The sequence below is a fragment of the Mirounga leonina genome, unplaced genomic scaffold, assembly GCF_011800145.1.
Source record: "Mirounga leonina isolate KUSES-001 unplaced genomic scaffold, KU_Mleo_1.0 Mir_168, whole genome shotgun sequence".
Lineage (NCBI taxonomy): Eukaryota > Metazoa > Chordata > Mammalia > Carnivora > Phocidae > Mirounga > Mirounga leonina.
Genome location: NW_023270426.1, coordinates 57,551,764 through 57,577,883, shown reverse-complemented (window position 1 = coordinate 57,577,883; position 26,120 = coordinate 57,551,764). Strand labels below are relative to the sequence as shown.

Below are 26,120 nucleotides of genomic sequence, written 5' to 3'. Positions count from 1 at the left end.
GCTCTCTGTCTCTCATTCTCTCTCTCTCAAATCTTTAAAAAATCTCATTCTCTCTCTCTCAAATCTCATTCTCTCTCTCTCAAATCTTTAAAAAAAAATGTTTAAATAACCTGTGAAAAGTCATGCAACTAGTAGATGGCTGATTCTTTCCCAGGCAGTTTGGGTCTAGAATCCATGCTCTTAAACCTGTACTCTATACTACTACTTTTTAAACACTTTTGTATTTTTTTATGTACTTTTTTTGTGTGTTAGGTTTGAGGTAGGAATTCAACTTTATTTTTGGACTGCTTGGATAGAGGGAAGAGCTAGCAAAGAGGAGTATGAAGAATTGATCGTCATGGTATGAGTAAAGCAAGGCATGTGGTAGACCTTGTGGGATATTGCTGTGATTTAAGATAAAGGTTATTTGGCAAGATGAAGTGATCTTGATGGTAGATGTTTCAGTGGAATGGGCTGAAGCACAAGTCAAATGGGAACTGTGTGGGGACATAAGAACATAGAAATAGTGAAAACAAGTCTTTTGTCAAGTAGCTATGAATATGAAGGAGGAGGGCTATGGAATGAGGGAAAATTACTGTTTTATTTCAGAAAGATGAGAGACTTACAAATGCTACAAAGCTGGTAGGAAGGATTCAGATACAGAAGAGATTAAAGAAAATATAGTAAGTAAACTATTCAGTGGTTGAGGTTCCTGAAAATCAAGAGAGGATGGACTCTGAAGCACAGATGCAGGGATTTGTGTAGAAGATGTTCCGTTATTTCTAGAGGGTGCAGGAAAAGATGGGTGCAGATACAAATGATTGTGAGCTTGTTGGTAGCAAGTGAGAGTTCTCATTTGATGGTGTTTCTTTTCTTTTTTTTTTTTTTTAAGATTTATTTGAGAGTGGGGGGAGGGCCAGAGGGGGAGAGAGAATCTCAGGCAGACTCGCTGCTGAGCAGGGAGCCCCATGTGGGGCTCGATCTCACAACCCTGAGATCATGACTTGAGCTGAAATCAAGAGTCAGATGCTTAGCTTATTGAGCCACCCAGGCACCCTGATGCTGTATATTTTCTTTGTGAAGTACAAGATGTCCTCTACTGAGTGGAGAGTTAGAAGTTTGAGGGAGGTTGGAGGTGTGAGGAGATGGGAGAAGGTTTTGAATTAGTTATCATAGAGAACAGGGAGGGAATAATGAGAGTAAACTAAGGAGGTTTTTGGACATTGTTGAAGGCCTACCCACTGGAAGTTGGTGATGACATCATGAGTTAAATTTTTTTTTTTTTTTTAAAGATTTTATTTATTTGACAGAGAGAGACACAGTGAGAGAGGGAACACAAGCAGAGGGACTGGTAGAGGGAGAAGCAGGCTTCCCACGGAGCAGGGAGCCCGATGCGGGGCTCGATCTCAGGACCCCGGGATCATGACCTGAGCCGAAGCAGATGCTTAACGACTGAGCCACCCAGGCACCCCAATTTTTTTTTTCCTAATGACTTTCAGGCCAGTTCTGTCATCATACTTAGTATAGTTAAAGTTCTTTAATCATTCACTTAATCATTTAATTATCAGTACCAACTTAGAAGTAAAAGGTAGGGCATAGTTTTAAAGCTTGCCAAACTAATGTTTTAAATGTGTTGGATAGAGTAAGTTTGGAGAAAGATGAAAAAGATCACTACTTTTCACTTCATTTTGATACCCTTAAATAATGGAGAACGTTTCTTGGGAATTGATTTTAAATGTGCATGCTAACTCATTTAACTTTTATTAAAATGTATGTTACCCTCGGGTAATTTGTAGAGGATTGTGAGATCAAATGTTTTAAGTTTAAACATGTGGTCTTGATGCTTAAATGCCAGAATAATATGTATTTTAATAGTAAACTCATTTTTTTCAGGTATAATTTTCAGAATGCATAGAAAGTTTTCCACCAGTGTCCTCAAATCTAAATTCATTCATTGTTAAACTTGTTTGTTTTATACAGGGTGTGATAGGTATACAGCTGGTCGTTACCATGGTGATGGCCAGTGTCATGCAGAAGATTATACCTCACTATTCTCTTGCTCGATGGCTACTCTGTAATGGCAGGTAAGGCAAAGATAGGCTGATTGTGTCTGGCACTTTCAAATCTCAGGCTGATTGATTTCCCAGAAGTTAAGTATAAATTCCTATTTTTTAAAAACATGACAAAAAGAAAGTTATGAGAAAAATCTAGCTTCCTTATTTTTCTTACTTGAGATATTAGTAGTTTATTTTTTTAGTATAAAGGTAATTGGATCATGGTCAAGAATTCACTCCTCGCTCCTTCCTGTCCCCTTTTGTCCATGGCCAATGAAAATACCAAATAACTTTTCTGTGGTTACCTTCTTAAAAGGTTGGTCAACAAGGGTATGAGACTATAAATTGAAGTGTTTAAATATTTTCACTGTTGCTGGAAAAAATGAGAGTATATGTTCTATTATTGGTGACTCAGTTGAGAGTTTATTATGAGAATTAGGGGTTCTTTGTTTTACTGCAAAGAATTTTAAACTTTAACTTGACAAGGAGGGGGCAAAGTTACTTTGTATGGTTTTAATTTTGTCTACTACACTATAAGCTTACTACTATTCCTGATCCTTCCACAAAGGAGCTAAGTTTCCTTGCTCATATTTTTACAATAAAATAATAAAATCGAAAGTAAAGAAGTTGAATTTAGGGGATATGACACAAATGCAGGAAAATTGCATATAGAAATACTTGGCAAAATCCTGTGCAATTATGAAAGGTAAGTTGTAGATTTGATACCATGTCTGTAGTTTTACTCTAATTATTCATCTCCAGTAAATAACCAAATTCTGTTTACTGATTTGTAGGTCCATTTTCTTTTGTTTAGACCTTTTGGACTTAGAAACCGATTGATAGCTCTTATCCTCCTAATGATTTTATACACTGCAAGATGAATAATAAGCCTTTATTATTAGTTCAAGGCCCTTCTATCCACAAAGCTAAATTTCCATTAGAATTTATTTTCAAGTTTAATATTCTTTATGCTTCATACTTTTTTCATATCGTTTAAATATAGAAAAATATTTGGATTGCTTAAAAATATTTTTGACCACTGATACACACACACACACGCACACGCATACATGTATGGAATATGAGAGAACAGCTGTTTAAAAACATGTTTTGTTTTGTTTTTAAAGATTTTATTTATTTGACCCAGAGAGATGGCAAGAGAGGGAACACAAGTGGGGGGAGTGGGAGAGGGAGAAGCAGGCTTCCCGCTGAGCAGGGAGCCCAATGTGGGGCTCCATCCCAGGACCCTGGGATCATGATCTGAGCTGAAGGCAGCCGCTTAACAACTGAGCCACCCAGGCACCCCTAAAAACATATTTTATTAGCAAAGTAAATAATGACTAAAGTTTTAGTGAAGTTGAAAACCTCTATCAAGAGTATTTATAAGAGAAAAAAATTAGTCATCTGCAACTAGTTTTTAACTGTGTAGTCTTATGCCCTATGTAGTCTTGTTTACTTTTTTGCTTATAAAGCCCCTTTCCATAGATCATGAAAGGATAAACATCAGGTAGGGAAATTATCATTCATTCCAAATAAATGGAATCTGAAGTAATAAATTAGATAAAAAATATGTTAAGGTAACTTGTTTTCTACTGAGAATTCTTGTGTTTATAGACTATGATGAGTCTCCAGGGAGACTTCCAGATCTCTTACTCTGGAAGAGTAAGGGTATAAGCAATTTCCATGTTCTTACATAATCTGCTTTCCATTTGTTTCTATAAAACTTACATTCACCAGTAAAAGCTAAACTTCAGAGATTGAAAACCTAATTCTTTTCTCTTTGTTAATATTAGAATTATGTATTATAATTAAAATCTCTACTTTTTTGACAAGACTTTCATAAATACTACTAATTTGAGGGGGAGGTAAAAATAAACACGAAGTTAATTTTTTGTGACCCTGATTTGCTTTTGTAAACAGATTAACTTTAGTGTTAATTAATGCTGTTTCTAATTCCAAATCAGGTTCCAAGGATAGCAATCCGAATTTTCTAGTAATAGTTAACTTTTCTGCTATAATTCATTTCTTCTCCTGTATTGTTTTGTTTTTAAGATCATCTATCTTTCTTTAATATTAATCCTGAAATTGTTAGGTCATGAAGTCAAATTGCTAAATGTTGTTGCCTAACTATTGAATCAGATCATTGATTTTATCCTTTTGGCATAATTATTGTTATATCATCCTTTTATGATATGAAATTATACTGTTTTAATATTGATAAAATGTAAAATGCCTTCAAAATTGCTCATGTAAAAATTTTGATCAGAAATGACTGTTTGCATTTTAAATCTTATGATGCTCTTGAGTTTAAGAAAGAGAAAGATCTGAGGGCATTCTTTATCATCTATAAAATGTTTAAAGGAATTTAAGGGTTGAGGCTCATGGCTTGGTAGTGACTATATTGAATGGAACTATTGATTAGAACTATTCAAGTGAATAGATGTGTAGATTCCATGATAGATTAATCATGAGTATGACAGAAGAGACATGTTTTTAGGTTCTGTATCTATCGTCCTAATATTTGTCCCACCAGTATCATATCTTCATATTGTAAATAAATATATTTTTCTTAACAGTATGGCTTGTCTTTTTGTGTCATATAAATTTATGTCCATATCTCTCATCAATCTCTGTCTTTTTGGAATGGAAGGTTTAAAGTGCCGTCAGATTTTTTTTTATGTTTACGTAATGAGTAAGCCTCCTGCCATTTACTTGAAGAAGTCATACCTTGAAGGAATCAACGGTTTTGCTTTTATATTAGCAGCCTGTTGATTTTTAATATAAATTAGTTTCCTAGCTCTTGTTAAGTAATATATATTGCTGTTAGTATTGTATATCTCTAGTTTTTTTTCGTTACCCTGGTTTAATTCCATTAATTTCTTTTACACTATTATAAAACTTAATACTGATAAAAATTTTTATTTCTGTTATCCTGTTTGGATCCGTACACTGAACTAGGTAGCAGAGGAAATGGGTTTGTGGTATGTTAGGGCCTCAGAAATCTCTGTCTGAACATAGTTTCTCATGCCAGTTCCCCAGGTGGGAATCAGGGTCAGATGGGAGAGTCAGGAAGGGGTTGGGTAGCTCTCCAGGTGGATTCTTCACAAAATGATATTTTAAGGATTCAGCTGCCCTTGAAGTGGTGACTTAGGGAGTCTACGCTTCTTTGGACTTGTTGGCTCTTGTATTCCTCCTGCTGCCTTGGAATCTTGTGTTATAGATGCTGTGTCACTTGGCAGCTAAAGGGAGTAGGCTATGGATCTTTCAGGTGATTCAAGGGGCCAAGCTTAGAAATAGACCTATCAGTTCTGCCCACATTCCATAGGCTGGGGCCCTGTGACTCTTCAGGCCAAAGTGCAGGGGAATCTGGGAATGTAGTTTTCATTGTACCTAGGAAGTAAAAACAAGATTGGTGAGTGTCTGGTCCTTCTCTGCTGTAGGTGATATGTTTACAGATGAGAAAACAAGTTTTAACTTTACTCATATTCACGTACTGAAAAATGAAACAGATCTAGGCTTCTTATCCTGAAGTTCAGTTCACAGTATAGTATTTATTTAATGTATGGCTGCTCATCAACTCCAGATGTTGTCCTGGAACTGGCATACTTGAACAGAGTTTGGAATTTGGTGGTGGTGACAATTACTGTGACTTCTTTTGGCAGTTAACAGAGTAATTTATTTAAGATTTTTTTTTTCTACCTTTTATCTTAGTGGTACTTAGCCTTGTATAAACTATCGTTCTGGTTATATATAGTTAGTGTATGTTTGTCTTTGCTTATTGTATTCTTCTGGCTTTTCTATGACTGCATAGCCACCTTTTATTCTGAATGAAAAGGCACCTCAGCATTGATTTTGATTACCATAAAATGTGCCAAGTGTGAAGTAGAGTTTAAGAAATATCATCTGTTCAAATTATACTTCTCACCTCACTATTGAAATTAAATTTATTCCACATTACTAAATTATAAATATTTTGTACTCCATTCTTCCAGTTTTCTTTAAGAGAAAAATATTTTTCTTCTCAAAAATGTTATTCTCCTTTTTTTACATGCCTTTTTATGTGACTATCAGATTTTGTTGAGGGATTCTGCTTTAACAATAACTTAGGTAACAAAATCTCTTCTACCTGTAACCTGTGAGCATGTATTAACTAACCTTGAAAAACTCAACTGTGAAGAGTCTAGTGCTCTCACTGCTCAATTCCTCCCTCTCTCCCCAAAGGGAGGAAAAACCATGGGAAGTTGGTTTCTTTGTACCTTTAGTATGAACTGCTTTCCCTAACATACACTTCTTTTTTAAAATTTTTTATTTTTTTTAAGATTTTATTTATTTGACAGAGACACAGTGAGAGGGAACACAAGCAGGGGGAGTGGGAGAGGGAGAAGCAGGCTTCCTGCGGAGCAGGGAGCCCGATGTGGGGCTCCATCCCAGGACCCCGGGATCATGACCTGAGCCAAAGGCAGATGCTTAACGACTGAGCCACCCAGGCGCCCCTTCCCTAACATATACTTCTAACAGTTGCTCAGATCATACAGAGGTGTTCTGTATCATGTCCAGCATACCACTTTATAGTAGCCAAATTATTCTCTACTTATTATTGTAATTAAAGTTCCTTTTTGTTTTGAAGTTTGCTTGGCCCCTCTTTTCATGGAGAGGTAAGTGATAGGTTACATTCTTTGTACATTTGAATAGTGGGTTTTGCATGAGGACGTAGGATTTTGCTTTTTTTTTTTTCATACTAGCTTCCTTGCTGACCTGCTTTCCATTTCCTTGATTGTTTAGCTTAAACTTTCTGCACTCTTCTCTGCCCCTTTATTTCCCGAGGCTCTCAACTTTGGTCTGTTTCTTCTTACCATATGTTCCTCATTGAAAACATGTTCTGGTTGGATTTATTTTGATTTTCTCTCATCCTATATTGGGTAAAGAGCGTGTAACAACACCTTCATATTCAATTGCTGTAATTCTTTTTGCCTGTTCTCTTTTGCATGTTGCCTGATGCAAGTATCTGCAAGTTCCCTTTGGTGAGAGAAACCTACTATTCAAATGCACAGTAGGTGGGACCTAAGACCCAAGGGAAAGGTTTAAACTGTCAGCTACCACCCTTACGGAATGCCTCAGTCCTTGCTCTCCTTGCCTTAACTTTCAGTTCCAGAATGCCATGCTGTTCTATTAAAATTTCCAGTAAATAACAAGAGAATGTATATGTGTAATGATATCTTAGCTACTTGTGCTGAAAGGTTTTCTAGGTTTTAAGTGGTATTAGTTTTCTCTCATTTTTTTTTTTCACTTGTTAAAATTATTGAGATTTAGAATGAAGACTGAAAGTATATAGTTCGTTGAACACTACATCAAAAACTAATGCTGGCTAACTGAATATAATAAAAAAGTAAAAAATAAAAATAAAATAATAAAAAAAAGAAAGTATCTATAGTGACCTGTATTTTGAAATAAGAGTTTTGTATAATTATTTATGTATTAAAACCTTTTTTTCAGTACTAAACTTTTCTCTATTTGTTCATGTTTAGATTTCCATTTTAAATTTCTGAAATTTATACTTTTGGAAAATTTTAAGGTGGTTTGCTTTAAATAACATTGCTGTTTAATTTTTTTTTTGAAGAATTTAGGTCAATACATTCTATATTTTCTGATACCTATTTTTTCAGTGCTATTGAACTTTAGTAAGGAAAGTTATAGTCTGATGGTATTTTATGTAAGAGGTTTATATAAGACAATTAGTAAAAAATTATTTCAGTGATTTAGTGAAGTGGAATACCAGGTTGGCTTTATTATCTGAGACACTGCTGACAATTTGAACATAAGTGAGAAAAGCCACTGAATAGCCAACATAAATGTCATAAAATACACTGAGATTAATGCATTTAACTTAAATGTAAGAAGTTCAGTTTTTTAGTGAGATCCTATTAATACTTTTTATTTTAAAGGTTTTTTTCCCCTATTTCAAACATAGCATATGCCTGTGATATAGAAAAAGATAATAAATTGATAAGAAGGAAAAATAAGAGGTAATAGACTGTATTCTCATCAGCTAAAGATAATCACTGTGTACATTTTGTTGTATTTCCTTTTAATCTTCTCATATGTTCCTGTCATGGTTGTGATGATATTCTATGTGCAATTTTATAACATTAACACAAAACATTTTTCTCTAATTGTATTTTTGTAACCATTCTTATTAACTGCTGCATAGAATCTGAAGCTAATTAGCTTTTACATGTCTTCCAAGCCCATATTATAAAGGCATGGTTCAGCAGTTACAAGAAGATTGCAAGTTGTTTTGCTAAGATAGACATACCAACTAGTAGCAAAAGAAAAGGCTAAAAACTGAGACCACAGCTTAAAGTATCTAGTACATGGGAACCACATGGTATGGAATCCAACTATGTATGAAGCACTGTCTATTAAGGAAAACTGTGCAACTGTCCTTCTAAGTTTTACTTTGAACTTTCAGACCTCAGCTGCTCCATGCTGCCTGGCAGTCTTTGTCTGCTCCACTTCTCAGGCAGCTTTCAACTCAAATCCTTTCTCCTCAAATACTGGGCATGCCTGCCTCAGCCTCAGCTCTTGAAACCAGAGCCCTGCAATCATTTTCTTACCACCAAACCCACAACCCTAGTTACATGTGCAACCCATCTCTATTTTTTAAAAAAATGTTTATAAATTCTAATTTTGGCCTGAGGAGGAGGTGTCCTGTCTGTCAGGGCTCAGTTCCTGCATTTGTGCTCTGTATCTCTTTCTCTCTTTCACCTAATTCTTTCTTCCTTGTCATTAATTGCTTCACTTCTTTTGGATTATTCCTGTTAGCACACGCACACATACAGATACTTTTTTTTTTAAAGATCTCTTATGAAAAGTAACAGCAACAATAAATAGAGTCACAGCCCTGCCTCCCTTCTGCCTTAAAAAACAAAGCCCCTCCCATGTCCATTTCTTAGTTTTGGCCTATTTCCCTGTGTTCTGTTGCAGTAACATTTGTCACATGAATTGTCTTCATGAACTCTACTTTTCACTTCCTTTTTTTTTTTTTTTTTTTAAGATTTTATTTATTTGAGGATAGAGAGGGCACAAATGGGGGGTGGGCAGAGGGAGAGGGAGAAGCAGGCTCTCCACTGAGCCGGGAACCCGACATGGGGCTCACTCTCAGGACCCTGGGATCATGACCTGAGCCAAAGGCAGCCGCTTAATCCATTGAGCCACCCAGGTGCCCCTACTTTTCACTTCCTTATTAACTGTTTAGCCTTCTACCATGTTTTATTTTCTCCTTAGGTGATCTTATTGATTCCATAAATACCACAATTGTGTAATGACCCCAGGTTATCTCTGAGCTCTAGATTCTAATATACAATTGTCCACTTCATGTTTTCACTTGATATTTCATAGGTACTTAAAAACTCAGCATGTTTAAATTCTTGATTCTTCCTGTTCTACTCCATCTCAGAAAATGTACTACTATCTTTTTCAAATCAGAAGGGTACATACCCTTCATTTTTTTTCTACTTCTTTCATTTAATCCATCAGCAAGACCTGTTGACTCAACGTCCAAAATACATCTGCTTTTCTTGCCTGCTTCTAATTCACAAAGCAGGAAAAGAGATCTTAAAAGGCAAATCAAGTTATTTCTCTCTCCTGTTTTGAGCATAAAATCTAAACTCCCTGTGACCCAGGAGACTTTGCGTGACCTGTTAACTTTTTATCTCTTCAGCCTCCCTCAAAAGTTTCTCTTTGCATATGGTGCAAATGCCTCTTTGGCCTTTTGGTTACTGTAGTGTTCTGTGTTCTTTCATGCCTTTGTGCTTTTGGACATGCTCTTCCCTGCCTGGAATGCTCTTCCCCTCCATGGGTATGGTAGGTTAATGTCCTCTCAGATGGGTTTTCCTCGCCTACAACCTAAGGCTTGTCTCTCTCATTTTCACCATTTGTTTGGTTCTTTTGTGTAGTATCCAATTTGTAATTTGTCATTTTTTAATTGGTTAAATTCAGCCTCAACTAGAATATAAGCATCAAGAAAGCAGGGACTTTGGCTTTATTGTATGTGATTATATCTCGATTGCCTAGCAGAGTACTTGGCCCTAGGGAACTCCATAAGTGTGATGAATGAATGGATGGATGGATGGTACATGAGTAACAGACTAGAAGTGGCCCTAAGAGCATCCACCATCCTTAGGTTCCAGCTTTGACCAATAATTATTACTGATGTAGATGACCTGAGTTGCCCAATAAAAAGTATAATTATAAGTGCAATCCATTTTAGAAAAATGGGTTCACAAAAATGAGATTAAGCAAGTTCGAGTATATTTAAGAAGAAAAACCTGGAAAATGTAAGAATCTTAAAATATTTTGTCATTATAGTGTTCTAAAAGTAACTTAAATTTTCCTATCCTAAGCATTCTTTCACTTATTAGCAATAATTAGTAATTTCTCAGAGCGAAACGACTAGTTTTAGTCTTTATAAGTGAGTTATTGCTTAAGTGTTCTTCTAAATGTTATGCACTCAATCCTCATCATTCATGCACTCTGTATTTGTGATTTATGTACTTGCTGAAGTTCATTTGTAACCCCCAAATTCATACTTGGGATGCTTTCAAGGTCATTCAAAGACCTATCCAGAGTGGCAAAAAATTTTAGTGGCCCAGTGCCCATGTTCCCAGCTGAGGCCTCGTTTCACCTTTCATATTGTAAACGAGTGTGCTTTTCATGGTCTATTTAGCATCATGTTGTTCACATTTTAGCTTTTTTTGATTTTACTGTTTAAAATGGCCTCCAAACATAGTGCTGAAGGGATGTCTAGTGTTCCTAAGCACAAGAAGGCCATGATATGCCTTATGGAGAAAATTTGCTAGAAATACAGAACTCAGGAAAATACTATACTTAAGATTACAGTTATTAAGTAAGCTTTGTTTAGGCCTGGGTTATAGTGCTGTTGGCTGTGAATTAAATGTTTAATGAATCAACAGTATATGTTAAATAAGGTGTCTGTAAACATAAACACACATAAAACAAGGTTTTGTATTGATTGGTTGATGAAAATGTTGTGACCAGAGGCTCGCAGGAACCTAACCCTGTATTTCCCCTAGGAGCAATGTTCAGTGTTCGCGGCGACTTTATAGAACATAACTACCGCGAATAACAAGAATCGACTGTAAGTTAAAATTCTGGACTTAAATCGAAATTTCAGGAAGTGCCTCCTCACCCATGTTTAATTACAGTTTAGAGACTTTTTGGTTGGGATATATATTTTATTTTAAAACCTTTCAACTATGAGGAGAACTGAATTCATTTTGGTTCAGTGATTCTTTTTGAGCACTTACTATATGCCAGTAACTGTACTAGTTTTGAAGTATACAAAAACAAGTCATAAAATCTTCACTCCCAAGAATCTTTCAGTTAGGGGAGTATTTCTTTTTTTTTTTTTTATAAAGACTTTTTATTATTTGGGAAAGAGAATGAGAGACAGAGAGCACGAGAGGGGAGAGGGTCAGAGGGAGAAGCAGACCCCCTGCTGAGCAGGGAGCCCGACGTGGGACTCGATCCCGGGACTCCAGGATCATGACCTGAGCCGAAGGCAGTCGCTTAACCAACTGAGCCACCCAGGCGCCCGGGGAGTATTTCATTTTAATCCAACTAGTCTGATACCAACTGCAATTTAATTTTGACACTGCCTGGAGTTAACATAGACTCCATGGGTTAAAGACAAAGTTCTCTGTAAGAATGCCTAGGCTTCCAGATGCCAGCTGCAAGTTCTTGGAATCCCCAGGCCACCCATACTTTTGAAAACTGGCTACTGGCTACAAATTGGGGCATTTCTATGACACCCCTCATGTTCAGTAATTTGCTAGAACAACTAGAACTCAGGAAAGTGCTATACTTATGATTACAGTTTTATTATAAAGATGGTAGAGGAAATAGGTTTGGGAAGAAGTGCAGTTTCCATGACCTCTCTGTGGAGTCAGGGCATGTCACCCTCCAAGCACATTAGTGTTTTGGCCAGCCAGGATGCTCCTCTGAGCTTCATTGTTGAGAGATATTATGGAGTTTCATTACATAGGTATGATTTTAAATAACTGGACAAACGATTGAACTTAATCTCTAGCCCCCATCTCCTTCCTGCAGATCAGGTGGCTAAAAATCCCAACTCTAATCACATGGTTGATATTTCTGGTGACCATCTACCATTCTGAAGCTATCTGGAGGTCCACCAGGAATCCCCTTGTTTGCATAACAAAGAAACCCCCTATCACTCAGGAAATTCGAAAGGCTTTTAAAACTCTTTGCCAAGAACTGGGGACAATGACCAGATACATTCCTTTTTTACACCACAGGGCAACTTGCCTTATAAATAGTAAAAGGTAAATTAGATGTTTGCCAGATAGGGACATAGATGTTTATAAGCAGATAGAAGAATATATGCAGAAACATCAAGGGATGAACAAATTTGTGGAATAAAATGTCATTTAGTTAGAATGTCATGTTCAAAAAGGTAGTTGTTGAATGTGAGTCTGGTAAAGTAGATAATATTCAGATCATGAAAGTCTGTGGAAACAGGTCACAAATCCTATGCACATTTGGGCCTTATAGTGTGTGTTATAACTTTAATGGAAAATTTCAAACATATACAAAGAGTAGTCAGAATAATACAGTGAATATATAATGAATATAATGATCTCCTATGTATGTATCACAATTAACACCTGGTGGTCAACATGTTTCATCTGTGTTCCCCTTCATCTCTCCTCCCCCCAGCATATTTTGTAGCAAATATTACTTCATTCATAGATACTTCTGTGTATATCTTTAAAGTATGTGAGCTTTTATAAAAATAACTATAATCCTATTTTTACAGCTAAAAGTTTTTAACAGTAATTTTATAACATCATCAGATACCCAGTCATTATGCAAATTGCCAATTCTTCAGTGGTTTTAAAAACAGCAAATCAGTTGCTAACATTTTTTTAATTGAGATATTTTACTTTAAAAATTTAGATTTTTTTGTAATTAAAAAACTGGAAGGTTTAGCAATACTAGGTGTATGTTTCTCCTTTATAAAAACAGGGCCTTGATGAAAGTCTTTGCCTAGCTGCCTCCTCACTGCTTTACCTTGTGAAGACTCTTGGAAAGGATTTAAACAGGCATTTACCTTGATAAGATTTGCACTATGGAAAGATAACTAAAGTTGGGATCAGAATGCATTTAGGAGAGTGTCCAGGGAAGACAAGGACTCCAGTTAAAGAACAGAATTAATGATATGTGGAGAGGGTGCATTGAAGATTAAACTTGAATATCAAGTTTAGGTAGTTGGTAGATAGGAAATTCAGGTGAGACAGGGAATTGAGAATGAGCAGGTGCGTGCTTGGGAGGGAATAAGTGATTTGTTTGGGTCTTTTGACGGTGTGGTGGAGGTGAATACACCCAGTTATTGGGGCCCTAACTTAAAGGGTTTTGTAAATACGATTTACTCTTATTTTTATATATATAAAGTTTTAGAATTCTCCAACTAAATTAAAGGAGGGGAGGATAGGAAAGCAAAGCAAAGACTACTTGTAGTTTTAGGGACATTCAAAGGACTCTCTTTAAGACAACTGTCAATTTCTTCTGTGTAAATGAAGGATGGGTGGAGAATTCTAATGTGCTTCCTGCCAGCTTGCCTGCAGAATTCAGTCCATTTACTTTTAATAGTAGGCCTATATAGCCTTAGTATGTATTAATAATTGTCAGTTATAAGAAATACACCTATAAACAGCATTGCAGGGTCTGGCATCTAGTAAGTGCTTGGTAAGTGCTGGATTTGAATCGAAACCCTTTTAAGGCATAAGCAGTAGTATCTTAATTCAGATTAGAGTTTTTCACCTGATATTTCCCTTCAGTCTCTTCACGAATAGGAAACTAAATAAATATTTGTACAATAAATGAATAATTCTGGTGATTTTAATTCCTTTATTTAAAAGGATTCTTTTTTTCTTAGTTTGAGATGGTATCAACATCCTACAGAAGAAGAATTAAGAATTCTTGCAGGGAAGCAGCAAAAAGGGAAAAGCAGAAAAGATAGGTAAGTTATATTGTTGAGCTTATAAAGTGTTAAGTATTTGAGACAATTTATGTAAATATATTTTGTACGTTCGTTAAAGGAACATTTACTGATAATGCTATGCCCATTTGGTAAATTGGAGATTAAAACCCATGATCTAAAATAATTTTGAATTGCCCTTTAAGAAAATCCTGCATTTAGTAATATAATATATGAGCACAGAAATGATTATTTTACTTAAGGATGGTTAATTTTATTCTTTGTGTTTAAAATTATGAAAACAATATAGCCATCATATTAAAACTTGCTGGGGGTTGTCTGGGGAGAAAACCAGAGCCCATCATTTTACCCTATAACTCATTTATCTGTTGATTTGAGTTCTTTTCCAGAATTTACTGTTATTCAGTATTATGAAATTGGGCAAATTTACCTGCTTTTGACCTCTTTTCTTCATTTTTCAAATAAAAAGGGTAGCCAGTATAACTTCGTAGGTCCCATTCAGTTGCTATATATTATATGCGCATTTAAAGTTTATGAAGAAAACTGCCTGCTAATAAACCTCACTGAATGGACCACAGCAGCCTTATCTATGAAATGGAAGAACCAAACATAGTAATTTTGAAGGATCTTTCCAGCTTTAAAATTTTATATCTCTATTTAAATTGAATTCTCAAGTAAAGTACATGATAATTAGCCTCTCTGTATGGACCTTAGTGTCCTCAGCTGGGGAGGACTTCTTAGGACCTGAAACTATGATTCTAATATATTACAAAATGTCAGTGACAACAGATCGTCACCAGATTTCTCATGTGTATCATAAAAATGATATTAACCTGAGCTAATGCATTTGTAGGTGCTAAAGTTTTTTTTAAGCATATTGATTATTTGGCATGAAATTGGAAATTTTAAAAAGACTTTTCTGATCTCGCTAACCATTCTCTTTTACACTTATCATTGCAAATACACCTTAAAGATCATTGGAATATTGAGTGTAAGCCCTCCTTCTCTGTTTTATTTTGAAGAGGCTTTACATGTACAAAATGATGCCAAAATGGCACTGTCTTATTCCTGGTAGCAATAATTAATATTTGATTTATTGACATGAATTGATATTTTTACTGAAGTTTTTTCAGAATAAATGGAAATTGTTTCTTGGTATTGTAATTAATGCTATTGAAACTTAATTTATTACTTTCAATATATGTGTGAGTGTCTTTAAAAATTAAATTTGGGAATGATAAATGTGCACCTAAAGAATTCTTCTATTTCCCCCATTTGTGATTCAGTAAAAGCAACTCCAAATTAGCCTTTCACATAACTGAATTTCTTATGCACATAAATCTTAATATATTTCTTCAACTCTGACTTGTTTATAGCTACAGGTCTCTTTATACATATGTGTGGACATGTATAATTTCAGAGAGAGATGCATTTTGGTTTAATTTGCTTTTATTCTTGTACCTAAAGAAATAGTTAAATTGTTTCAAAGTGAAATACAAGAAAGGATGCCAGTTCCTTGCCTTTGCTTTTTTATATGAATTTCATGTCACAGAGGAGCCACTTTATCCTCTTTTAGGTATTCTGAGGTTTTCTTCCATATGTTTAAATATTATGTGATAATGGCATTTCTTTAATTTTTTTATTTGCTTTTACTGTTGTACGTAAATGAAAAGATGTTAGTTGTCTTAAAATCTACAGGAGAGAGAGTAGGAGAAATAGGGTGAAATGTAATCAAGATTTTGCTACTAATTTAGGTAAATCTTCCCCTGGTAATCTGCATATTCACATAATAATTTATATCCACATTTTGTAGTCTTCCCTTTAAAAACTGCTTTTGTGACTTTTGACTGTTTTACCTCTTTTTTGATGAAATATTAGAAATTCTCCTTCCTTTGTGAAATTTAAAACCCCATTTGTGATTAGTTGATACAAGCACTTGGATAACAGTATAGGTAACTTGCTTTTTGTGTCACTTGTCTGATTTTTATAGGAAATATAATGGTCACATTGAAAGTAAGCCGTTGACCATTCCAAAGGATATTGACCTCCATCTAGAAACAAAGTCAGTTACAGAAGTGGATACTTTAGGTAAGGGAAATCTTGGTAAAGTGTTCTGTAAATCTTAGTTTTATACTATGCTAGTGAAAGTACTTTCATTTTACCTATTGTGGCTAAATTTTTTGTTTGGTTTTTAATCATTAAGTCCATTTTATGGAATCTTTTTCAGAACTTAGAAGCTCAAAATGACTTCATTTGAATTGAATTTCTTTTTCTATTCACCTAACCTGTACTAAGAATTATTTTTCCCATTTTTCAGAAAGGTTGACTTACATGTTTGTTACATACTTTCTGTTTTATGTCGAGATCACAGTCACTTTTCATTATTTCGAATTCTAGACTTCTTGCCAGAAGTGCCATTCTGCTCCTTTTATGATGTGGCTTGCAGAAATGCTTTTGTGTGTTTGTTTTTAATTACCTATACTTAACAGTGATTGAACTTTATGCTCATGCTTAGTAGACAGGGAAGTCGCTTTAGAACAATGAACTGGATTAGGAATCAGAAAACTTATTTAAGATTTACTTTTACCCATGGGATATTTCTGATAAGTTATGTGGGTTTTCCCCCCTGTATATCAATGATTATAATTGTATAATAACTGTAATGATTTTATATTTAAAGTAAAATTTATGTGAAATTATTTGAATCCTGTAAGAGAATGGCATCTAAAGTGATATTAAACACTGGTTTTCAGACCTGATTGCCCATCATCAGAATCCCTTGAGCAGCTCTTTTAGAAAGAAAGATTCTTCATATGTACCCCTGGAGATCCAGTAAATCTAGAGTGGGTTCTGGGAATTTGTATTTTTAAAAATGCTCTTAGTGGTTCTGACTTTGGACCAGGTTTGAAAACTAATGGTTTACATGAAAAGTGAGGAATAAAAATAACATATTAAAAAAATAATAATTTTGGGGATGCCTGGGTGGCTCAGTCAGTTAAGCGTCTGCCTTCGGCTCAGGTCATGATCCCAGGGTCCTGGGATCAGGTCCCGCATTGGGCTCCCTGTTCCTCGGGGAGCCTGCTTCTCCCTCTCCCTCTGCTGCTCCCCCTCCTTGTGCTCTCTCTCTTTCTCTCTCTCTGTCAAATAAATGAATAAAATCTTTTTAAAAAATTAAAAAAAGTAATTTTGGTAATGTATAAATATCATATGTAATTTGGCCCTTCTTGGGTTAAATCATAACTACCCCTGGAAAATCTTAGTAGATTCATGTAGCATCTCATATAGAATTATGTAGTGATACAAAATGGCTTCAAGATATTTGAAAGTTGATTCTATATTTACAAAGATTTTTACGTGTGTGTGTATTTTATATATATATATAATGTATTTATATATATATAAAGGGTGGCCTAGAACCCAAAAATGTCAATGAGTAACAGTATAAATCAGTATCATTAAGACTGTTAGGACTGGTTATGTTATCCTCTTTTTTTCTTTTTAACTATTTTTCGTGCAAAATCTAAAACATTTAAAAGCACTTTGACTTTTTGACTGGTTGTCACATTGGTTTTATTAATCTTTTATGTGTGCTTACTTGTATAAAATGTTCACAGACATGTAAATATAAGAATATATGCATAGTCTCCCTGATTTCTAGTACAGAGTTTTGTCATTTTTACTAGTAACGTTAAATGATAATTACCAGCTTATTAACTTTAATAGTAGCTTAAATTTGAGTATCAGGCATTGTTGTAAGTGCTTTACTTTTATTAACCTTCTTCCAGTTCTATGAGGTATGTAACTGTTATTGACCTTTTTTTGCCTTAAACTCATATAGTTAAATAACTTGGTGTGGCTTATTCACCAAATGTGGTAAAGCCAGTTAGAACTAGGCTATTTTAATGAACTTAAAAAGATTAAAATTAAGGCCTTATCACATAGCTTATTCAATATTTTGTTTCATTAGTACAGTTTTGAAACTAACTGCAAATGGTACTAGTTTAACAACTGGCCACATAAGTTCAAGAGCAGAATAATGGGGAGATGTTTTATTTATGTTTATGTAATCATTTCTGAATGCATGCTGTGTGTGTGTGTTTAGGTAAAAGAAGAGGGTTTTCTCCCTGAATTTAACATACACTCATGAGCTTAAGGCAAACCACTAGGCTTGATGAGCTGTAAGTTTTCTTTTGTTTCCAATAGCCTAATAAAAGACACATAGGTAATTATATTATTGAATACAAAAAGAATATAATATTTGGGTTAAATATGTAGCCAAGATTATGTATAATTTGTACTTCGGTTGAATGTATATATATTATTGGTATCCCAATAAGTATCTTGAAAGTCTGTCTTAATTTGTATTAGCTATCTATTGCAAGAACCTCTTAAAGCACATTAAAATATTTGAAATGTCACTTGGCTGTTTGCTGTGAGTGGATTCCCTGCAGGAAGCCTCTGACTGTGGGCAGCATGGAGAATTGGAGCTTCAGTTATTAATAAAAATTGAAAGCCTTTAGATAAATGGATATTTGTCTACCCAAATGGATATTGTCTATACTACCCATTTCCCTGTCACCTTCTGGAAAGTCATTGAAAAGGGTGATTTTTAGAGGAGAAATGAGGTGACTACCCTTCGACTACTTGAGGGTAAATCTTTCAGACTGATATTTATAAGCTATTATATTTATCAGGAAAAAAGAAAAAAAAACCTAACAGTTAAAATAACTTGAAGCAAATTAAAAATTTACCCAGTCATGAAAGGATTTGGAATTTTTGCTGGCTTATAGATATGTAAGTTTATTTGGTTGGTTTTAATATTTAAATAAGTCTTACTTTGAGTGGTATTTTCAAAATACTTTTTCTATGGATGCATGATTTTAAAATATCATCAGATATTACATTTTACAACTAAAATTTTTCCATAGTAATGTAGATCATTTTATTATGTACCAGTGGGAACATAGGAATTGATGTTTATGTATGTGACTTATTCCCACATTTTTAGGAGGTCTTCTACAAAATGATGCTGATACTTTGGACTGTACTCAGGCAGTAGTAAACCAGAATATCTGAGATGAAAAGAGAGAGAGAATCATATTTACTATCAGGATGCTAATTTTAATGTAAACCCTTTGTTGGAAGGGGTATGGTTTTATGGAAAATTGACAGGCATTTCATCAGCTTTTCTTGAAGGAACACAAGCAAGAATAGAAAGTATACTTATATGCTATTTTAGTCTGCATTAACTCACAAAATTATTAATCCTCTGTTAGTGCATGCAGTTAATAACCGTAGCAAAGCTTAACTCTCTTACTTCACAGAAATGAAAAATAAAAGTAAACTTATCTTTGTATACCAAGTTATATCCTCAAGTTAAAGTATCGTTCTTTAGAACCTTAAGAAAAAAAAGTCTTGTGGGGCACCTGTGTGGATCAGTCAGTTAAGTGTCTGGCTTCGGCTCAGGTCATGATCCCAGGGTCCTGGGATCGACCTCCTGTCTGCTCCCTGCTCAGTGGGGAGTCTGCTTCTTCCTCTCCCTCTGCCCCTCCCCCCTGCTCATTCTCTCTCAAATAAATAAATAAAATCTTTTTTAAAAATTAAAATATATTTAAAAAAAAATCTTGAGGGGTACCTGGCTGGCTCAGTTGGTTAAGCGTCCAACTCTTGGTTTCAGCTCAGGTCATGATCTCAGGGTGGTAGGATTGAGCCCTGCATCAGGCTCTGCACTCGGTGCAGAGTCTACTGGAGATTATCTCCCTCTCCCTTTGTTCCTCCCCCTACTCCTGCTTTCTTAAAAAAAAAAAAAAAAATTAATTTCTGTAAAAAACAGCTAAATCAGCTGAGAAAATACCAACTCATTTTGCAATCATATATTTTTAACAACACTTTAAATAATATTTGGTAACATTCCACGTTCTAAAAAATTATTTAATTTATGACGTATTAAAATTTAATTTTGAGGGCGCCTGGGTGGCTCAGTTGGTTAAGCGACTGCCTTCGGCTCAGGTCATGATCCTGGAGTCCCTGGATTGAGTCCCGCATCGGGCTCCCTGCTCGGCAGGGAGCCTGCTTCTCCCTCTGACCCTCCCCCCTCTCATGTGCTCTCTGTCTCTCTCATTCTCTCTGTCTCAAATAAATAAATAAAATCTTTAAAAAAAAAAAAATTAATTTTGAGTGTCAACATTCTCAATCTGTTTCCTGCATTTTTAGATTCATCAAACCTTACATTGCATTTCAACAAATGAATAAAGCTTAGCATGGTTAAAGTTAACTATAGATAAATCCTCCTGAGCTATTTATTTATGAAAGTTTAAGTAAACTTTTTTTTTTTTTTGACCTTTATTTTTCAGCATTGCATTATTTTCCAGAATACCAGTGGCTGGTGGATTTCACAGTGGCTGCTACAGTTGTGTATCTAGTAACTGAAGTCTACTACAATTTTATGAAGCCTACACAGGAAATGAATATCAGCTTAGTCTGGTGCCTGCTTGTTTTATCTTTTGCAATGTATCCTTCAAACGTCATTAATACTAATTTATAAGTTTGTGTTCCGTTTGTAGCTAATACAGTTAGATCTCATCTCTGATTTGAAAAAAAATTTAGATAGAGAATTTTTCTTTGTTGAAATCTGTTTTATTTAATAGAAAAACCTTTCCAAGTAGAGGTAAATAGTTTAAAAAGTGAAATACAAGAAAAGATGCCAGTTCCTTGCCTTTGCTCTCTTACGTGAATTTCATGTCACAGAGGAGCCACCTTACCTTCTTTTAGGTATTCTGAGATTTTCTTCCATATGTTTAAATATTATGTGATAATGGTGTTTCTTTAATTTTAGATTATTGCACCTTTCTCCTTGTTCCTTTTCCTTCCTTTCACTTCTCCCAAAATAGTAAGGAAACAACTGTTTTACCAAATCAGTTTTAGTGATACCTTTGAAAATATTATTTATAGCTAAGCATTATATGTTTTACCAACTTCCTTGAACAATTTTTTATTCTTGTATATAGACGCTAAACTTTTTTACAGAATTCTAAACCTCAGTAGTTCAAATACATCATTTCTATTTTGTTTTCCTTTGGAAATATCCTCCTGGAGCTCTCAATTCTATAAACTTACTGCATAGCTGTTAACCTGGGATTTTCTTCACTGTCTTCCTAAGAATTCTCTGTGCTTCTTTCTGGATCACATCATCTGCTCTTATTTGGTTTACTGTCCTTTGGCAGAGTGCATTCTACGGTATCCTGGAAAGGGGTGCTACAGTTTTTATTTTTGAAATCTTGCATGCCTGAAATGATTTTTTCCTCATACTCAGTTGATGGTTTGGCTCAGGACAAATTCTAAGAAAGAAATAGTTTTTCCTGGGAGTTTTGAAGGTTCTTGAGACACTAGATGCCTTCTTGCTCTTGGCATATGCCTCCCTTTCCCCTCACATACACCCTCTCGATGCTTTTTCTCTTTTGGTATTCTGAAGTTTTCATCATTAATTGGGTTCAATTCTAGGTTTAGCTTTTTAAATCTGGGGACTCATCCTTTTTCACTAGGCTGTTTTTCCCCTTACTTTTATTAAAATTAAACATTTCCTCCTCCATTTCTACCTCTCCACAGATAGCTCCTTTTTGTTTGATGTTTACATGCATATTTCCATGTGGGTACAAAGCTCCAGCTTGCTTTTAGTTTTAGGCTTTAACTGTTAACTGTTGCCATTTCACTCTGTAAATGAGGACTTGGCATATCTGCCTGGCTTGTCATCTATCACTAATCATTTCCCATTCAGCTTGTCTTCTAAATATAGTAATGTCATTTTTTAGAGGAATTTTACTGCTTTTTTTCTTCTCATTCATTGTATTTATGTACTTAAAAACAAATTCCTTTATACTGCCATTTTGGTGGGGATTAGGGAGAGACCAGAAGTCAGTGGATGTACTCAATCTGCTTTTTTTTTATCCAGAAGTTTTATATTGACTCTATGATAAAAGTCTGTTTTCTGTCGTCTTTTCAGGGACTCTTCATAATGACTTGTTCTTCCTTTGAATGGTTCTTTAAAATTATCTCCCATTTTCCATTTATTTTATTTTATTTTCTTGATTTTTCTCTTAATTTTTTCTTAACCTTTTGTTGAATTTTTTTATATCAACTTTTAAAAAAATTTTTAAGACTTTGGATGTTCTATTTCCATAATATTCTTGTGTCATGGATGTGTAATATCTTTTTAGTTCTAAGGATATTAGTATCTTTTAAGTTTTAATTTATGCCTTATGTTGTTTATTTTCTGAGTATCCGCCCCCCCCCCACCTTTTTAGTCATTGTCATGTTAGAGATTGTTCTTAAATGTCACATGATCTTTGATTATATTCAAGAAGGAGGCATTTAAAAATTAGAAGCTTTGTACAAGTGGCTGGAACTTGTTGATTGGTGGCCTTTTTTGTGGATGACTGAGTGGGGACCTTACATTATCCTGGGGGGACCTCTTGATACAGTATCTGCAGGTTGTTGGATCTGTCATTTTCTCCAAGCATTGTTCATTCTCTCATCTTTGAGGTGTAAGTCTGACAGCCAGTGTTATGGGTACTGATTGGGGAAGAAGGCTCAGATATCCATCATTTAATGTATAGGCATTAATTTAAATGCATGTCTGTGGCCCCCCTGTGCTTCTTGTTTTCACGTCTTCATTGTCACCTAAGTTTTGCATGGTACTGCCAAGCCCAGTCTTTGCTGATTTAATATCTTCAAATAGTATTTCTTCTGGGTTCTGCCAGAGTTGGGGAAGGCCCATCACCTAATCTGTATGATTAGGCAAGACAAGATCTGGCAAGTCTGATTACTGCTAATATAGTCATTCAACCTATCATCCTGTTTTCATTCATCCTGCAATCCTTCCTTCAAAGGTCCTCGCTATCTCCATTTCCTGACTTTTCCAGAGCTTATGAATGAGTTAGCTTTCTTTTTACTGGGTTTCTCCCTTTGTTGACCCAGCGTAACAGAGAAAACAGAAGCCTAAATCAGTTATTTCTTGTCCATCTGTAAGTCTTCCAAACTTTTGTTGACATTGCTTTTCTAGAAACTCATTTCTTCCTCTTCTTTGTTTTTGATGGCTTTTAGTTTCTTTGCTATATGGTTTACTTAGTCAGATTTTGGGAGTAAGCAGAATAAATGCATATCCTACATCTTTTATATTCAACTAGAGACTGCTGAACTGTCTTTTAAAACTATAAATGGATACTGTTTTAAATATATGATATGATTTGACATTCAACTTCACTATGCTCCTTGTTGACTCTTTTGGATTGATTTAGGTATAATGTAGACCAGAGGGGCCAGAACAAAGTCTTTAAGAGTTGACATCTTCACCAGGTGTATATTCTGCTGGATAGAAATACTGATCATATGTGTCAGTTGAGAAACATCCCCAGATATCTTGTGCTGTGCTCATTTCAAGAGGGGATTAAGTTGGGGCGCCTGCGTGGCTCAGTTGTTAAGCGTTTGCCTTCGGCTCAGGTCACAATCCCGGGGTCCTGGGATGGAGCCCTGCATTGGGCTCCCTGCTCGGCAGGAAGCCTGCTTCTCCCTCTCCCACTCCCCCTGCTTGTGTTCCTGCTCTCTCTCCTCTCTCTCTCTCTGTCAAATAAATAAATAAAATCTTTAAAAAAAAAAAGATTAAGTTGATAAGCAATTAGAATATTACTTTTTAATTCTATAGTGTTAAATATGTAAAAATACTATGCAGTCAGAATAAAGACCGAGCCGTAAACATTGAGTTACATAAACACACTAAAAATATCTTAACTTGGTAATTAGGACTAGCTGACTACATGCCGTGTTATTTTTTTCATACTTTGAGTTCTCATATTCACTGAAATATTGCTTATTTAGGAATATTCCTCATTTTCATCATGGTTGGTGGTCGGATATTAAAATGGTATTTGTGGTATTATGTGGAAATGCATACTTGATACCCAGTTTTATTTAATGTTCCTCAACCCTTAATACCTATTTACCAGAGAAATTACAAAAATGTACCTCTTAAGAGCTACTCAGATTATTGTTTATGTGAATAAATTTCATCTTTCATTTCATTCAGTAATGCCTAATAATGCAAGAGCAAAGGTCCCACACAGTCTTCAGCACTGAACTGGCTCTGCTTAGTTTTAAGTAGTGCACTCGTGAAATGCTCCAGACAATAGCATCTCTGCGGGAATCTGGTAGCTGGCTGTCTCGCGCCATCCTAGAGAAGACAGAAAGTGCTGAAGGGCTTCAGAATCCAAGCTATTTTCTGCCAACTTTAACCCTCCACAAAGGGGATAGGGAAGAAGGAGGAAAGGAGAATTGTGTATGTTTAGGTATGTGATTTTCCTTCAAACTTGTAGCATGTGAGAAAATGACCTACTGCCTTCAGTGGTATGCAGGAAACCAGAATTCACTGCCAGCTATCCAGATTTAACATCAGGGAGGAGTCTGTTTATAGCCTATCTTTTATCTTAGTTATAACATCTGGTTTGCCTTTCACATCGTATGCACAGTGTATAACTGCAGTGACCTCTGTCTGGCTTCTCTTTATTTCCTTATTGTATGTAGCCTACTTATTAGTCAAACACATGTCTCCATTGATTACATAGGACAATAGCTCCACTTAATTCCAGAGTCACACATACATCAGTTGATTCAGAAATTCTCTGCAGTTGTTACTGATAAAATGTCCTTTGTTAAAGTGGTCCCAAATTTAGACATATATAACTTAAACAACTGGCTCACTTAAAAATGAAGAAGAAAACTGTTTCATTACATGGTCATTTTGTTTTTTTTCTCCCCATCAGTTTTATTTGACATACTCATGTAGGACCACAATTATAACTTATACAGAATCTTGGAAGTTCTAAAAGCCCAGGAATGAGTTTTTTTTAAATGTGTGATGCTGAAATCTTCAACCCTGGTACCTAAAACTGGGCTGTCTCTTGTCATCAGCTCTGCTTTCTGTTTCAACAGAGTTGTACATGGATCTCAGCTATCACACCTTTTGGCCTCACTCCTAAACCCAACCTCATTCTCAGCTTTACTCCCTTGCCTATTTGTAATTCTAACCACCTCTTTGATCAAGTGTGTGTTCCATGTCCATTTATGCTGAGTTACATGGTATGGGGAAGATAAAGGGTAAAGAAAGCCTTAGAGTGAGGATGGAACAGTTGTATTAATTGTCTTTCCTGCATGATGGCATGAAGTCTTAGAGTCACTGGAGAAATATCTCCTGATTTTATAATATGAAGTATATCATTTTCATTTATGAATAAAGGAAAAGCAAAAGGTAAAAATGCTTACAAAAAATTCAGTTATCCTTTGGTGAAAGTAAAACTTTTAAAAATTAAAATACTCTACAATCTATGGATTTTTTTTTTCAAAGAACCTTTTCTTATGAATAAGCTGTATCACAGAGTAATATTGAGTCAATTACGTGAATTTGAGTGAGAAGAAAGCTGTTCTACAAAGAATGATAAAGCTTCTCAGTAGTCCTATTATATTTGGTTAAAGGACTGGATCATTAGTCACATTTCCACACTGCTTGTATACTACAATGTGGATGGTTTAAGATACAAAACCCTATTATGTATGTTTTAAGGCTGTGTTTTAAAATTTTAATTTGTCTTGGTTGCCAGACATGCAGATTTCATACAATGCCAAAAGTTGGGAATGGTTTAAATGGAAATAAATTCTAAGGTTTTCTGTGTTAAATATTGAGTTCTGTATGTAGTTTTGTAAATTAAGGTGTGCAAATTAAATGCTGCATTTGTTTGCTGTAGGAAATAGACAACTATAGCAAACCAGCACAACTTGGTCACCTTTTCTAAATTCCTTAAAGGATTCTAAATTACTGTATTCATTTTTATAAAATGTTCTGCTTTATATCAATAAGAAAAATGAAACACTAAACCCTGAAGTGAACTGCATAAGCTATCAAGTCTCCTGGTGAGAAAGGAACAGAGTAAAAGCTATTGAACCTAAGCCAAATTACTCGGTTAAGAATTTGTACATAGCATGGTGTGTCAAAGATTGTTTCT

General features: G+C 35.1%; 1 protein-coding gene across 13 annotated transcripts in view; it reads left to right on the top strand.

The window, feature by feature from the left end:
- Positions 1 to 26,120, top strand: part of TMEM161B (transmembrane protein 161B) — an 82,304-nt gene that overhangs the window by 21,097 nt on the left and 35,087 nt on the right. For 10 of the 13 annotated variants that reach the window (XM_035014810.1, XM_035014805.1, XM_035014811.1 and 7 more), the window contains 4 exons: positions 1,960 to 2,063; positions 14,011 to 14,094; positions 16,064 to 16,161; positions 20,427 to 20,583. In XM_035014810.1, coding sequence (XP_034870701.1) covers positions 1,960 to 2,063; positions 14,011 to 14,094; positions 16,064 to 16,161; positions 20,427 to 20,583 — 443 coding nt within the window. Of the gene's footprint in view, positions 1 to 1,959; positions 2,064 to 11,180; positions 11,191 to 14,010; positions 14,095 to 16,063; positions 16,162 to 20,426; positions 20,584 to 26,120 lie in introns of those variants that run through there. The other 3 variants (XM_035014814.1, XM_035014812.1, XM_035014813.1) reach the window with 3 other exon arrangements.